The 15,902-nt window shown below is 44.3% G+C and overlaps 1 protein-coding gene across 2 annotated transcripts in view; it reads left to right on the top strand.

Moving 5' to 3' along the window:
- Positions 1-15,902, top strand: part of LOC308590801 (small serum protein 2-like) — a 113,932-nt gene that overhangs the window by 63,150 nt on the left and 34,880 nt on the right. Inside the window, exons 3-4 of one of the 2 annotated variants that reach the window (XM_081201066.1) lie at positions 5,348-5,477; positions 6,221-6,391. In XM_081201066.1, coding sequence (XP_081057192.1) covers positions 5,348-5,477; positions 6,221-6,326 — 236 coding nt within the window. In that variant the 3' untranslated portion in view covers positions 6,327-6,391. Of the gene's footprint in view, positions 1-5,347; positions 5,478-6,220; positions 6,392-15,597; positions 15,728-15,902 lie in introns of those variants that run through there. The other variant, XR_014009899.1, reaches the window with a different exon arrangement.

Below are 15,902 nucleotides of genomic sequence, written 5' to 3'. Positions count from 1 at the left end.
GCTCAAGAGATCTCTGTATAGAACCCATTGAGGTTGCATGTTTATTTCTTTATGCACACAGCCCTCTGTTGGTAATAGTCATGGGGGGGGGGTTGTGTTCCAGAAGCTTTTTTTCCCTCTTCTACATCTCCAGCAGATTCCTCCTTATATAATGGTTAAGAACATCATCTTTAAGCACTTTGACTTTGTCAAACCACAAATATGAATGCCACCTTTATCTTCTGTCAAATCCTTCCAAATCCAGTAACCTGGTATTCCTTAATGTTACCCACTCTTTAACCGTGTGTGTGTGTGTGTGTGTGTGTGTGTGTGTGTGTGTGTGTAACTGGTCCTGAAAGCAACTGCCTCTCCCACTCAGGGGGGTACTTTCCCCCAGATTGACTTCTGACTTCATGAGCAGGTTTTCACTGACACTTTGCAGGTTTGGTTCCAGAGCTTTTCCCACCTTGCCCTCCCTTAGGTAAGCCTTCTTTTGCAGGTTAACCTCTTCTTCACAGGTACGCGGGTGCTGCTATGTCATGGTCACTGCTGAAGGGCCGAAAAGGAATTTCCCTGCATTGGCAGGTTTTGCCTTTCCCGTAGCAAAACATCACAACTATGGTGGTTTCAGGTGTTGGGTGGAATCCTTTAGTCTTTCTTCCTAAATAGTGTGTGTGTGTGTGTGTGTGTGTGAAGCAGTGACCCATGCCCCCCTTGCAGTGGTGATCCCAGGGTTCCCCGTTAAAGGGGTCTTGAGGGGAGGCAGTGGCCATACGCTGAGCGGCGAAACAGGGGGCAGGAACATATGTTCTCCAGAGCCAGCCCAATCCCCACACATTCTGGATAACCCTGATGTCTCCCAGATCCGCGGCTGGGGACTGGGAAGGATAAGTGCCTAGTGCCTGAGCCAAGGTCTTCCTATGCCTGAAACGTAATAAATTTCTGGCCAATTTTAATCCCATAGCACGTTGTCTTGAGTCCTTATTCCACTTGGGGGGCGCCTAGGGTTGGGAGGACTCCGCCTGTCCATGCAAATGGATTGAATTTCTCTCCGTAGGTGAACTCTATGCCCCAATAGATATGAGCAGAGCATGCACCCACATGGCTCCTCATGGAACACAGCTAAATGCATGAGTTGCAAATGTAGTAGTCATGGGATGCAATGCTGTCCCAGGTAGGCAAAAGCCTCCAAGCAGTGTTGTATTTATTCATCTCTAAAAGTATCACTAGAGCGTTTTGTCTCTCTGCCTGGAACGAGAGTCATAGCCTGCATAGGGAGATGGCAATGGCTGTCCTCATTAAGAATTTAATGTGTGCATAGCGCTGATGATGTTCTGTGTATTGATCCAAATGCTTCCTCTAAAAAGGTAAAAGGTAAAGGACCCCTGACAGTTAAGTCCAGTAGCAGATGACTCTGGGGTTGTGCGCTCATCTCACTCTATAGGCCGAGGGAGCCAGCGTTTGTCCGCAGACACTTTTTCCGGGTCATGTGGCCAGCATGACTAAGCCGCTTCTAGCGAACCAGAGCAGGACACGGAAATGCAGTTTACCTTCCTGCCGGAGTGGTACCTATTTATCTACTTGCAGTTTGACGTGCTTTCTAACTGCTAGGTTGGCAGGAGCTGGGACCAAGTCGCAGGGATTTGAACTGCTGACCTCCTGAGAGGCTCAGTGGTTTAGACCACAGCACCATCTGCATCCCAAATGCTTCCTTACAAACAAACAAAAGCATACTACCAGTTCCTATCACTCTGTCTTGGACAGAAACATAGGGCTACATTTCCATAATATAAAGCATTTGTATATGCTATTTCCACTAATATATTCACTTTTAAGCACATTTTTACCCACTTCATGTATTTTGGTAAACAATGGTTAGTTGGTGAACTGCATCACAAAATTTGGATAACTGAATTTCCAGAGATGCCTCTGTTTTGGTTCTCATATTATTTTGGAAAGTGCAAATTTGATAAATTTGGCTTTCAGTATGAACTTAAGTGAACCCCCCCCCCAATCCCTAATCAAGACCGGTTTCTTCTAATGTGCAGCCAAGCACATTTCCTGCAGTGTGTGTGTTTGAAATGTTGTGTAGAATGAAACACATTTTTGCACAGCTGGGCCTGGTGCACGTCCAGCCCGAGATTCCCCAAGCAAATTTGCCTCAGGACAAGCCCAGGTATGATTTCCCAAACCTTCGTTTCCCCGGGATCCAGCAAAGCATTTCCAAGATAGATGAAGGCTGTGGAAGAAAAACACTTTGGTGACTTTAGATCAAGCTTGGCCTGCATGTTCAGCTCCTTCTTAGATACGGTGATTCTGCAGGTGCTGATGGATGCAAAGGGGGGATAGATTAAAAAACATGGGAATATAAGTACATTAAAATCCAAGGCCCCTCCAAGGCATGTTTCTAAGCTTTCAACACACATCCCTGTCCTTTCACATACGGGAATCTAAACAAATCAGTTATCTGTGTGTGTCTCTTATCTTTTATTGAGTATTTATTACCGTGGATAAAAACAAGTGTATTCCACTGTGACCCAAAACCTACCCCCATTCTCCCAAGGAAACGCAGGCAAGGCACCTGAGGCCCACTACTCACTTGGGTCAGCTGAGATTAAGGCCACCTGAGCAGCATCCATTGAAAGCACTCAGAGGTCACTTTCACAGTCATGGTGTCCCCCAAATCATCTTGGGAAGGATGTGAAGGGTGCTGAGGGTGCCCTAGTCCCTTCTCCAGACTTACCTGGGAAGGGAGATTGATGGTTAAACTACTCTGGGAGTGTAGCTCGCTGAGAGGAATTGATACTACTTGTAAAAAGGTAAAGGTGGACCCCTGACAGTTAAGTCCAGTCGCGAACGACTCTGGCTTTACTGGCCGAGGGAGCTGACGTTTGTACACAAACAGTTTTTCTGGGTCATGTGGCCAGCATAACTAAGCCACTTCTGGTGAAACCAGAGCAGCACATGGAAACACCGTTTACCTTCCCGCTGGAGCGATACCTATTTATCTACTTGCACATTGATGTGCTTTCGAACTGCTAGGTGAGAAGGAGCTGGGACCAAGCAACGGGAGCTCACCCCGTCGCGGGGATTCAAACCACTGACCTTCTGATCGGCAAGCCCAAGGCTCACTGGTTTACACCACAGTGCTACCCGCGTACATCTCCCAAATTATTGCTGAGGAATTCACTTCCCTGGGGCTCCAGGGAACTGGCGTTTTCTGCCTCAGCGCAGCCGTAGTCTGGTCTTGGGGGTACATGGTTTTCTCCCTGTGTGGCCGTTGATGCCTCTCCCTTCTTGCTAAAAAGCCCCTGACCGCAAGGTTGCTAAAGATGCCTTATGATTGAAGCATGGCAAGATCTCCTTTTCTTGCTAGAACCCCCTGGCCATAAGGTTGCTAAAGATACCCAATTTCTTCAGATATATGCAACAACTTGTTTTTCTTACTAAAAAGTCCCTAACCTCACGATTTCTAAAGAAACAACACCCTATAGAATGTTTAGCCACAGCTATTTTGAAATAGCAATAGCAACCTATGCCCTAGCTGCTATAGTCCTTTAGCCTTGTGACCTTCATAATTAATAAAAAAAAGCATGTTTTATTTTGTGAAAGCAATCTGAAAAGACAACCTATATAATTTCTCACAGCCACAGAGGAATTTTTCCTGCAGATAAATGGGTTTTTGCTTGTCTCAGAGCAAATGTCACAACTTTGGCAGATGACCGACTGCAGAGGCAGAACAGTGACTGGTAGTGGATGAAAGCCCTCTCCTAATTTCATATGCCTGTATCATGTCACCTCTTACTTGCCTTTTCTCTAGGGTAAGAAATCCCAAATGCTGCAATCTTTCCTTGGGGGAGTTGCTTCACCCCCTTCTTCATTTTGCTGGCCTTTTTTGACAGTATCCTTCTTGAGGTGAGGCTGTAAAGACAAATATCTAGAGCCATATCTCTTGCAGAACTCAACACTATCCTGGTCTAATAACATTTAACATGATTTTCCTGTTCCCGGTTCTGGTCTGAACTTATCAATGAATATCTCCGGAAGATGTAGAACTCTTCTAGCTGTCCTTGTAAACATTTTTGTCATCAGAAGCAAATATTTCCTTCTGATGCAAGCATTTCCTTCCCCCGTTAGGACCTCCATCCCTCTCATTTTGCCCCTCCTCCTTCCCATTTGTATAAAAGGGGGCATGGGATTCTCCACAGACTTACAGGAGGGACACCAGAGCTCTTTCCTGCACCTCCCAGTAAGTGTTTGCCAGCAACTCATTTAAAAACCAAGATGGTAAGTGGAATGCTTTGGAGACAGTTGGCACACAACTTTTTCTTTGATCTAGATTATGTTTAAATGATGGAAAGGGAGATTTGTGGTGTGGAAAGGGGGTGTTCAAAGGCATTCAGAATTATGAGGATTAAGTACCTCAGCTGCTGAGGCTTTCTCAGACTCCAGGCCTATCATACTCAGAGTAGATCCATTGAAATTGATGGACAAGACTAACTTTGGCACAATAATTTCAGTGGCTCTACTCTGAGTAAAATTTAGTCACATAGAATCCATTTTTAAACAGAACGAGAGGTTCTACATATAAATATATGATAGCATCATGTGGAACGATTTGTGTATGTGTGTGTCTATTTGCAGAAAATCCTCTGGAGCCTGACTGCCTTGTCTCTGACACTTGCCTTGTGTCAGGGATTCTGCTGGGTCAGCGAGCACAAAGCAGAGATTAAAGATGGTAAGTAAACAGCAACGTAATGTTAATATGTAACCTATTCATGGCCAAATAATTATTTAATGTTTGAAAAATGTGTTCCTGACTAGAGATGAGGGGGAAATGCACCCCATTCATATTTTAGCACACACCTACCAAATCTGCTCTTGCAGAACCAGAACACAGACCAAAGTGCAGCTACCTTCAGAATCTACACTTCTCCGGATGTTGTGATGCTGCTCAGAGTCTAAAATGACCTAACGCTGCTCCTGTCTCATCTTCTCATTGATGAGTCCCTGCTTAAGCTCTTACTTTTATTGTGTATTTTGTGTTTCTTATATTGTATTTTGAGGTTGTGAACTGCCCTGAGGATGGTATATAAATAGTAATAATAATAACTGGTAGAAATCGAAACGGCCAGATTCCCCATCCACAGGGCACCCCTTTCACTCCCACCCTGTTTTAAGCTTGGAACCACCGTCTGCAGACGCAAGCAGGAGACTGCATGGCCGCAGTATAAGCAAGACAGATGCCCAGGAGTTGGACAAGTGGAAAATTTTCAGTCACTGTGCTTCTCTTGCGCAGTCTTTGCATTGTGGTGAGCAGCAGCTTCTGATTGCATTGATGTTAAATGTATAGGATTTCTCTCCCTAGGTCAGCCGGTACTGCCCACTGAGTGTACCGATGCATATGATGGGAGCAAGCATCCATTTGGCTCCAAGTGGAATACAGCGCAGTGCATGGAATGCACATGTAGTGAAAGTGGAATGGACTGCTGTTCCAGGTAGGCCAAATAACCAGAATAGCACTGGGTCTATTAATCTCTTTCAAATTATTTTGCTCCGTTCTCTCTGAAAGACCTTCTGCTCAATAAACATTCATGGATGGAATTAGCTGAAGACGAGTGATCCAATTAATCTATACATCTGAAGATAGGTTGCATAAAATTGAGCATGTCTAGAGTGCCTTTCCAATCATCCAATCACCAGGCATTCGCTGCGTTGAAGCTTGGACTTTGGGATCTCCCTGAGTCCCAGATCCTCTCATCCGGAGACCACCTAGGAGTTGGTGCTGGGGAGAGGGACCCCGATGCACCCAATGGAAGAGGACCCCTCCTCTTTCCTGCACCTTCCTGTCTCCTTCTGTCTCCCTCCTGGCTGGCCTCTTGGTTTCGCACCAACATTTTCCTACACCCTTTTTTGTGCATGGGTGCTGCCCTCAACCACCGCAAACATAATGGGGGGGGGGAGGGTCATTGTACAACAACATGCAATGGCATATTGTGCAAGACATGTCCTTTGTGCATTCAGCTTGGGTTCCCCAGGTGAATTTGGCCTCAGGGCAAATGTTTTCCAAGGGCTTGGTTTTCCCTGGATGGAGCAAACATCTTGCAAAACTGCTCTTCTGCCAGGTAGTTCCAATCATTCTTGGCATGTCCTAAGCGAGCAGGAGAAAGGAGCGCTCCTCTACAAGATCTCCATAATCTGAGGGAAGCCTTAGTTTACACATTGTCCTTCTTCTTTTTAGGTACGGTGGTACTGCTGAAGTTCTGGGATGTAAAGCAGTGGTAAATCCAAACACATGTGAATATGAGTTCTATAAACTGGATGATCCCTCCAAACCCTGTTTCTGAGCTTTACAAATCCCACCCAAATTCCCTTCATGTAAGAGAATCTGAATAAATCAGTCATATATGCATTTTGGTGTGTATCTGTTGTCTTTGCTTGATATCACTACTTGCAGAATTTGGTACATATCATAATGAAAGTGATGGACATGCCTATCTCAGCTATCAGCAGCTTTTTAAATTCTAATAGATTGTTGTTGTTGTTTAGTCGTTTAGTCATGTCCGTCTCTTCGTGACCCCATTGGACGAGAGCACACCAGGCAATGGATTATTAAATATTGCTTAATTTGATATGTTGCTTATCTTAAAGTAATAATAATAATAACTGATAGAAATCGAAACGGACAGATTCCCCATCCACAGGGCACCCCATTCACTCCCACCCTGTTTTAAGCTTGGAACCACCGTCTGCAGACGCAAGCAGGAGACTGCATGGCCGCAGTATAAACAAGACAGATGCCCAGGAGTTGGACAAGTGGAAAATTTTCAGTCACTGTGCTTCTCTTGCGCAGTCTTTGCATTGTGGTGAGCAGCAGCTTCTGATTGCATTGATGTTAAATGTATAGGATTTCTCTCCCTAGGTCAGCCGGTACTGCCCACTGAGTGTACCGATGCATATGATGGGAGCAAGCATCCATTTGGCTCCAAGTGGAATACAGCGCAGTGCATGGAATGCAAATGTTTTCCAAGGGCTTGGTTTTCCCTGGATGGAGCAAACATCTTGCAAAACTGCTCTTCTGCCAGGTAGTTCCAATCATTCTTGGCATGTCCTAAGCGAGCAGGAGAAAGGAGCGCTCCTCTACAAGATCTCCATAATCTGAGGGAAGCCTTAGTTTGCACATTGTCCTTCTTCTTTTTAGGTACGGTGGTACTGCTGAAGTTCTGGGATGTAAAGCAGTGGTAAATCCAAACACATGTGAATATGAGTTCTATAAACTGGATGATCCCTCCAAACCCTGTTTCTGAGCTTTACAAATCCCACCCAAATTCCCTTCATGTAAGAGAATCTGAATAAATCAGTCATATATGCATTTTGGTGTGTATCTGTTGTCTTTGCTTGATATCACTACTTGCAGAATTTGGTACATATCATAATGAAAGTGATGGACATGCCTATCTCAGCCATCAGCAGCTTTTTAGATTCTAATAGATTGTTGTTGTTGTTTAGTCGTTTAGTCATGTCCGTCTCTTCGTGACCCCATTGGACGAGAGCACACCAGGCAATGGATTATTAAATATTGCTTAATTTGATATGTTGCTTATCTTAAAGTTATTGTGACTTTTTTGTATTGGATCAGATGGTTATTATTAATGTTTGACATTTTATTCTGTTTTTGTGTGTGTTGGGAGCAGCCCAGAGTAGCTGGGGCAACCCAACCAGATGGGTGGGGAATAATTAATAATAATAATAATAATAATAATAATAATAATAATAATAATAATAATAGGCAAAGTTAATGTAGTGACTAAATGGCCCATCACAAAGCCATCTGTGGCTCCCATCCTCGTTATGTCTACTCAGAAGTAAGTCCCATTGAATTCAGTTGTGCTAACTCCCAGGGAAGTGCAGGTGTGGATTTATAGTTATTTGTGGCCCTCTTCCTTCACTTAAACAAATATGATTATGTCGACATTGGGAGGGGGTGAGTCGACAACAATAGTATTTCTGGGTTTGCACTGCGATTCCCCTCCCCAAATAATTTGGGAACAATTCTTGCTGGAGGAAAAGGTGGTGCTGTGCTTCTGAAATACATGTCCTCCCCTCACCCCAAAAAATTGGGAACTATGGGGGGAAATATGGTGACAATGCTGCTGCTGCTGCTGATGATGATGATGATACTTATTTACTGCCTCCCAAGACAACGTGAATTATCTGGGGAAAGTTTATAACAATTCTGATGCCTCCACACTGGGAACCCCCTTCCCCATACAAGGGGGGGGGGGCGACTTGGAAGATTCAGGGAATAGATCAAGACGATTTAATTTCTGATAAAGATTAAACTAGAGCATCTGCACTGCCCCCAACAACAATGGCTTGGGAACAATTAGGTAAAAGTGGATCATGGATGGGGCTGATGAGGCCTCTGAACTAGGTGGCCTCCTGCAACCACTTTGCAACAACCTCTGCTGTGCAGCAGGCAGCAGGAACAAAAAAGCATTCCCATCTCCTCCCCTCTCTCTCTCATATTCCACTGAGGCGCCTCTCAAGTAGCTGCCTGCTTCATATGTCAGCAGGCAAGAAGAAAAACACGGCAGCCATGGGTTGACCCCCCCCCCCCCCATTTCTTCCTCCAACCCACCCCAGCATTTTCAAAAAGTCCCTCAAGGAGCAACACAAGCAACAGGCAATTCCTGCACTGCTCCGCATCCCAACACACACTTTTTAAATAAAAAAAGGAGCTGCCTGCCTGCAGCTCCATGTGGCTGGCAGGCAGCAAAGCAAAACTGGCAAGTGGGTGGGTTCTGCCCTTCTTCCTCCAGCACTACATAGGGTGAGGTGGGGCAGATTGATGCAGATAAATTCAATATCATATTTTATGTAACAAAAATGAGTCTTTTTTTTTTTGCTTTATGCATGGCATAACTAATCAATATTATAATAGCAATCAAAAGAACCATTATAGCTAGAAGAACGAGAATACAATGACTTTAGTAAAAAAAATGAGTTTTGTATCATTCTGCTCCACCTACAGGGCACTTTGATACATTGGATGGGGCACTTTGATACAAAGTGTAAATTTTATGAGAATGGTAACTATTTACAAAAAAAATGAATAAAACAATTTTTATTGTGAGAGATCATAATTAGCCATACAATTTATTACTTAAAATCTAAATAACATATCGAAACTAACAGTGTTTCACACATATCATAGACTTTATGGCAGGTTTTCTTAACAAAACATCAAAACTTATATTAATCTTTCATCAAACACCTATCCATTAAAAAAAAACTTTGAAAAAACTTTAAAAAGTATAAGAACTCACATTAAATGGTTAAAAAATAGTAATGTAAACAAAATACTTATAAGAAATAAGATAATTACTTAATGTTTAGCTTCTATTGCACATTATATCCACTGAAGTCAATAGAAAAAGTATAAAGAGATGATGTTTGAGATGTGCTCTTTGAGAAATTTGGTTTTGGCAACTGCAAAACAACATTCTTGAAATCAATACTTGCCTTATCTTCTAGAATGGAGAAGACAAACATACAAGATCCTGTTTTTCCCCTGAGATATGACACTTGAAATTCAGTCATATTATATTATTATATACGATGTAAAACAGCATTGGAACACTTTTACATTTCATGTAATTTTTTAGTTGGCTAAAAACACACCTACTCTCATTAAATGATAACAGCTAACTGGTGGGCGGCGCGGTCTCAGCTGTTGTACTCACACATGTCTAGAAACGTTTTAGTGATGTCACGACACGAATAATGTTTCTCAAAATTGAAATATTGTTGGTGTATCAATGTGCCCCTTGCATCAATGTGCCCTTCCTCACCCTATACACACACTTTGAAACAAAAAACAAAAAACACTCCTCCGTGGCTGGAGCAGCTGCCTGGCAAAGCAAGGAGGAGGGAAGCAGACTGCGCCCTCCTTTTTAAAAAGACAAGAAAATGTTTCCCTCCACATTTTCCATAAGCTCTTCCATGGGTGGCAAAGTAAAGGGAAGGCTGGCGGGTGTGACACTTTTGAGCTCTCATGCTTTTTCAAAGGCCCTTTCATGGGCAGCCAAAGCAGAGGTGGTGAACAGCACTTCCCGTACCCCTAACAGCATCCCCAACCCCAAGTCCCTCTCTGGTTTAGTCCCACCACATCTGCCAAGGCAAGGGCTTCCCTCCAGAAAGGAGTGGATGAAGGAACAGCAGAGCCAGTTGTAGCTGGAAGTGCAGAACCAGAAGAAGCATTAGACTCTCCCCTCTCTCTGCGTTGCGAAGGTCGGCAGTTCAAATCCCCACAACGGGGTGAGCTCCCGTTGCTCAGTCCCTGCTCCTGCCAATCTAGCAGCTCGAAAGCACGTCAAAGTGCAAGTAGATAAATAGGTACCGCTCCGGCGGGAAGGTAAACGGCGTTTCCGTGCACTGCTCTGGTTTGCCAGAAGCGGCTTAGTCATGCTGACCACATGACCCGGAAGCTGTACGGCAGCTCCCTCGGCCAATAAAGCAAGATGAGCGCCACAACCCCAGAGTTGGTCACGACTGGACCTAATGGTCAGGGGTCCCTTTACCTTTAGGATGTTGGGGGCTCCTATTCCTTGGTGTCCAAAGAACTCACCAATCACAATTCTGACTTGGCTGAAACCCCTGTCAGACAGGAGTGGCCAGGCTGGCTCATTTAACAGAAGTTGCTTAGAACATGCTCATTGTGCTTCATAATTTCCTTCCTAGGAGGGTTAGAGACTCACCTTTTAACATTTATTTTTATTATATTTGTATACTGCCCTCCACCCAAAGGTCTCAGGGTGGAAAAATTCAAAATAAAAACACAAAATACCTACTAAAAACAGGAGGAGAAAAAAGAAAGGAAAAAGGAAACTACCTCTCCCACCCACTGGACCTCTTGGGAAGGAGGCACATGAAGAAGGGCCTCAGAAGGTGATTGTAGGGTCAGGCTTTGGGGGATCAGATCCCTCTCACAGTGGCAGCCAAGAGGCAGAGAAAGGAAGAAAGTTCTTACCAAGCCATTTATTCAATGATTCACAAAGCGTGACAAAGGAATGCAATCTTCCCTAAATAACGGCATTGCTCCAAGTAAAGTCCCCTCCCCTCCAGGTCTCCCCAATTCTATGTCACTCCTGCATCGGCTTATCTGAGCTGTCTGACTCTGCGCTCTCTGTTCGGCTACCCTCGATGCCCACCTGGACCCAGAAGGGGGGCTGGTCAGGAATCCTTTCTAAGGACACAGAGTCTGTCAGCTGTCTCTCCCCTGGTGCTGCTGCTTCTTCGGCTCTTCCTCTCCCAATATTTCCCAGCTTCTCCCCTCTGCAGCCTCTCAGCTATGCCCTTCTGCAAACCACTGTTCCTCATTGGCTTCCCAACAGATATGCTATTTCCACTAATATACAGTGGTGCCTCGCAAGACGAAAAGAATCCGTTCTGTGATTCTCTTCGTCTAGCGGTTTTTTCGTCTTGCGAAGCAAGCCCATTGAAGGATGAGCGGATTAGCACTATTAGCTCTATTAGCAGCTTTTAGCGGCTTATCAGCTTATCGGATCAGCTGATAAGCGGCTTAGCGGCTTAGAAAAATGGGGGGGAGGGGAAAAAACCAGCAGGAACTCGCAAGACATTGTCATCCTGCGAAGCAAGCCCATAGGAGATTCGTTTTGCGAAGCACCTCCAAAACGGAAAACTCTTTCGTCTAGCGAGTTTTCCATCTTGCAAGGCATTCATCTTGCAGGGCACCACTGTATTCATTTTTAAGCACATTTTTACCCACTTCATGTATTTTGGTAAACAATGGTTAGTTGGTGAACTGCATCACAAAATTTGAATAACTGAATTTCCAGAGATGCCTCTGTTTTGGTTCTCATATTATTTTGGAAAGTGCAAATTTGATAAATTTGGCTTTCAGTATGAACTTAAGTGAACCCCCCCCCAATCCCTAATCAAGACCGGTTTCTTCTAATGTGCAGCCAAGCACATTTCCTGCAGTGTGTGTGTTTGAAATGTTGTGTAGAATGAAACACATTTTTGCACAGCTGGGCCTGGTGCACGTCCAGCCCAAGATTCCCCAAGCAAATTTGCCTCAGGACAAGCCCAGGTCTGATTTCCCAAACCTTTGTTTCCCCGGGATCCAGCAAAGCATTTCCAAGATAGATGAAGGCTGTGGAAGAAAAACACTTTGGTGACTTTAGATCAAGCTTGGTCTGCATGTTCAGCTCCTTCTTAGATACGGTGATTCTGCAGGTGCTGATGGATGCAAAGGGGGGATAGATTAAAAAACATGGGAATATAAGTACATTAAAATCCAAGGCCCCTCCAAGGCATGTTTCTAAGCTTTCCACACACATCCCTGTCCTTTCACATACGGGAATCTAAATAAATCAGTTATCTGTGTGTGTCTCTTATCTTTTATTGAGTATTTATTACCGTGGATAAAAACAAGTGTATTCCACTGTGACCCAAAACCTACCCCCATTCTCCCAAGGAAACGCAGGCAAGGCACCTGAGGCCCACTACTCACTTGGGTCAGCTGAGATTAAGGCCACCTGAGCAGCATCCATTGAAAGCACTCAGAGGTCACTTTCACAGTCATGGTGTCCCCCAAATCATCTTGGGAAGGATGTGAAGGGTGCCTGGGAAGGGAGATTGATGGTTAAACTACTCTGGAAGTGTAGCTCGCTGAGAGGAATTGTATATCACCCAAAATATTGCTGAGGAATTCACTTTCCTAGGGCTCCAGGAAAGTGGCGTTTTCTGCCTCAGCACAGCCGTAGTCTGGTCCTGGGGGTCCATGTTTCCCTCCCTGTGTGACCGTTGGCACCTCTCTCTTCTTGCTAGAAAGCCCCTGACCACAAGGTTGCTAAAGATGCCCTATAATTGAAGCATGAACAAAGACAATTTTTTTCAGAAACATGCAACATGTTTTTCTTACTAAAAAGTCCCTAGCCTCACGATTTCTAAAGAAACAACACCCTAAAGAATGTTTAGCCACAGCTATTTTGAAATAGCAATAGCAACCTATGCCCTAGCTGCTATAGTCCTTTAGCCTTGTGACCTTCATAATTAATAAAAAAAAGCATGTTTTATTTTGTGAAAGCAATCTGAAAAGACAACCTATATAATTTCTCAAAGCCGAGGAGGAATTTTTCCTGCAGATAAATGGGCTTCTGCTTGTCTCAGAGCAAATGTCACAACTTTGGCAGATGACTGACTTGCGGAGGCAGAACAGTGACTGGTAGTGAACGAAAGCCCTCTCCTAATTTCATTTGCCTGTATTCTGTCACCTCTTACTTGCCTTTTCTCTAGGGTAAGAAATCCCAAATGCTGCAATCTTTCCTTGGGGGAGTTGCTCCACCCCCTTCTTCCTTTTGTTGGCCTTTTTTGACAGTATCCTTCTTGAGGTGAGGCCCTGGAGACAAATATCTAGAGCCATATCTCTTGCAGAACTCAACACTATCCTGGTCTAATAACGTTTAACCTGATTTTCCTGTTCCCGGTTCTGGTTCTGAACTGCACTTATCAATGAATATCTCCGCAAGACATAGAACTCTCCCAGCTGTTATTGTAAACATTTATGTCAGCTGAAGCAAATATTTTCTTTGGCCAGTTAGGACCTCCATCCCTCTCATTTTGCCCCTCCTCCTTCCCATTTGTATAAAAGGGGGCATGGGATTCTCCACAGACTTACAGGAGGGACACCAGAGCTCTTTCCTGCACCTCCCAGAAAGGGTTTGCCAGCAACTCATTGAAAAACCAAGATGGTAAGTGGAATGCTTTGGGGATGGTTGGTGCACAATTTTTTCTTTAATCTAGATTAGGTTTAAATGGTGGAAAGGGAGATTTGTGTGTGGAGAGGGGGTGTGCAAAGGCATTCAGAATTATGAGGATGAAGTACCTCACTTGCTGAGGCTTTCTCAGACTCCAGGCTTATCTGAAGGCTTATCCACATTTACTTTTCCTCTGCTCTTTCCAGGCACAGTCTGTGCTTTGCAGCAGGGTAGGCAACCTAAGGCCCAGGGGCAGGATGCAGCCCAATCACCTTCTCAATCCGGCCCCCGGACAGTCCATGAGTTTTTACATGAGTAGAATGTGTCCTTTTATTTAAAATGCATCTCTGGGTTATTTGTAGGGCATAGTAATTCGTTCATATTTCCCCCCAAAATATAGTCCAGCCCACCACATGGTCTGAGGGACGGTGGGCTGACCCACGGCTGAAAAAGGTTGCTGACCCTGCTTTATAGCTTTAGAGCTCACATTTGGCGATCAAATCCAAAGCTGGGATGGCTTTTGTAATTCTGGAACCGTCCCTCTTAAAAATCCCTCTTAAGAATAAAATGACCCAACTCAGCTACTCAAGTGTAGAAGCTTAATATAGAGGAATTTTTTCAAAGGCCTAGGGTTGAATCCAGTGTGAATCATACCCAGAGTAGATCCATTCAAATTGATGGACAAGACTAACTAAGGCACATTAATTTCAGTGACTCTGGTCTTACCAAAAATTAGTCACATGCAATCCAATTTTAAACAGAACAAGAGGTTCTACAAATAAATATATGATAACACCATCTTGAATGATTTGTCCATGTGTGTGTCTCTTTTGCAGAAAATCCTCTGGAGCCTGACAGCCTTGTCTCTGACACTTGCCTTGTGTCAGGGATTCTGCACGTTCAGCGAGCACAAAGCAGAGATTAAAGATGGTAAGTAAACAACAACGTAATGTTGATAAGCAACCTATTCATGGCCAATTTTTTTTATGTTTGGGAAATTTGTCCCTGACTAGAGATTTTTTAGCATACACCTACCAAATTGCTGCCAAGGAGTGTGGTGGAGTCTCCTTCTTTGGAGATCTTTAAGCAGAGGCTTGACAACCATATGTCAGGAGTGCTCTGGTGGTGTTTCCTGCTTGGCAGGGGGTTGGACTCGATGGCCCTTGTGGTCTATTCCAACTCTATGATTCTATGATTCTAAATCTGCTCTTGCAGAACCAGAACACAGACCAAAATGCAGCTACCTTCAAAATCTACACTTCTCTGGATGTTGTGATGCTGCTCAGAGTCTAAAATGACCTAACGCTGCTCCCGCCTCATCTTCTCATTGATGAGTCCCTGCTTAAGCGTTTACTTTTATTATGTATTTTGTGTTTTTTAGATTGTATTTTAAGTTGTGAACTGCCCTGAGGATGATATATAAATAGTAATAATAATAACTGGTAGAGATTGAAACGGCCAGATTCCCCATCCACAGGGCACCCCATTCACTCCCACCCTGTTTTAAGCTTGGAACCACCGTCTGCAGACTCAAGCAGGAGACTGCATGGCCGCAGTATAAGCAAGACAGACGCCCAGGGTCACTACCTTTCTTGTCAGCAACCAGGACATGCAAGAATAAAGGTGGCAAAGCTTCCCACTCCACTCCATGTCAGGAAACGCTTTACCTACTACATTTTCACGTATCAGGCTGCGGTCAGAAGCACAGGAGGAGCTGGACAAAGGGACGAGTTGCAGTCACTGTGCTTCTCTTGCGCAGTCTCTGCATTGTGCTGAGCAGCAGCTTCTTACTGCATGAGCTGTTTGGGGGCTGATATTAAATTTCTCTCCCTAGGTAAGCCGGTGCTGCCCACTGAGTGTACCGATCTCAATGATGGGAGCAAGCATCCATTTGGCTCCAAGTGGAATACAGCGCAGTGCATGGAATGCAGATGTAGTGAAAGTGGAATGCAGTGCTGTTCCAGGTAGGCCAAATACCCATAATGGCACTGGGTCTATTAATCTCTTTCAAATTATTTTGCCCCGTTCTCTCTGGAAGATCTTCTGCTCAATAAACATTCAGGGACGGAATTAGCTGAAAACGGGTGTCCCAATTAATCTTTACATCTGAAGATAGGTTGCATAAAATTGAGCATGTCC

This window comes from Podarcis bocagei, assembly GCF_964188305.1.
Source record: "Podarcis bocagei genome assembly, chromosome: 7".
NCBI classification, from domain to species: domain Eukaryota; kingdom Metazoa; phylum Chordata; class Lepidosauria; order Squamata; family Lacertidae; genus Podarcis; species Podarcis bocagei.
The sequence above is the reverse complement of the archived record's forward strand: the minus strand, read 5'-3'. Positions and strand labels throughout refer to the sequence as shown.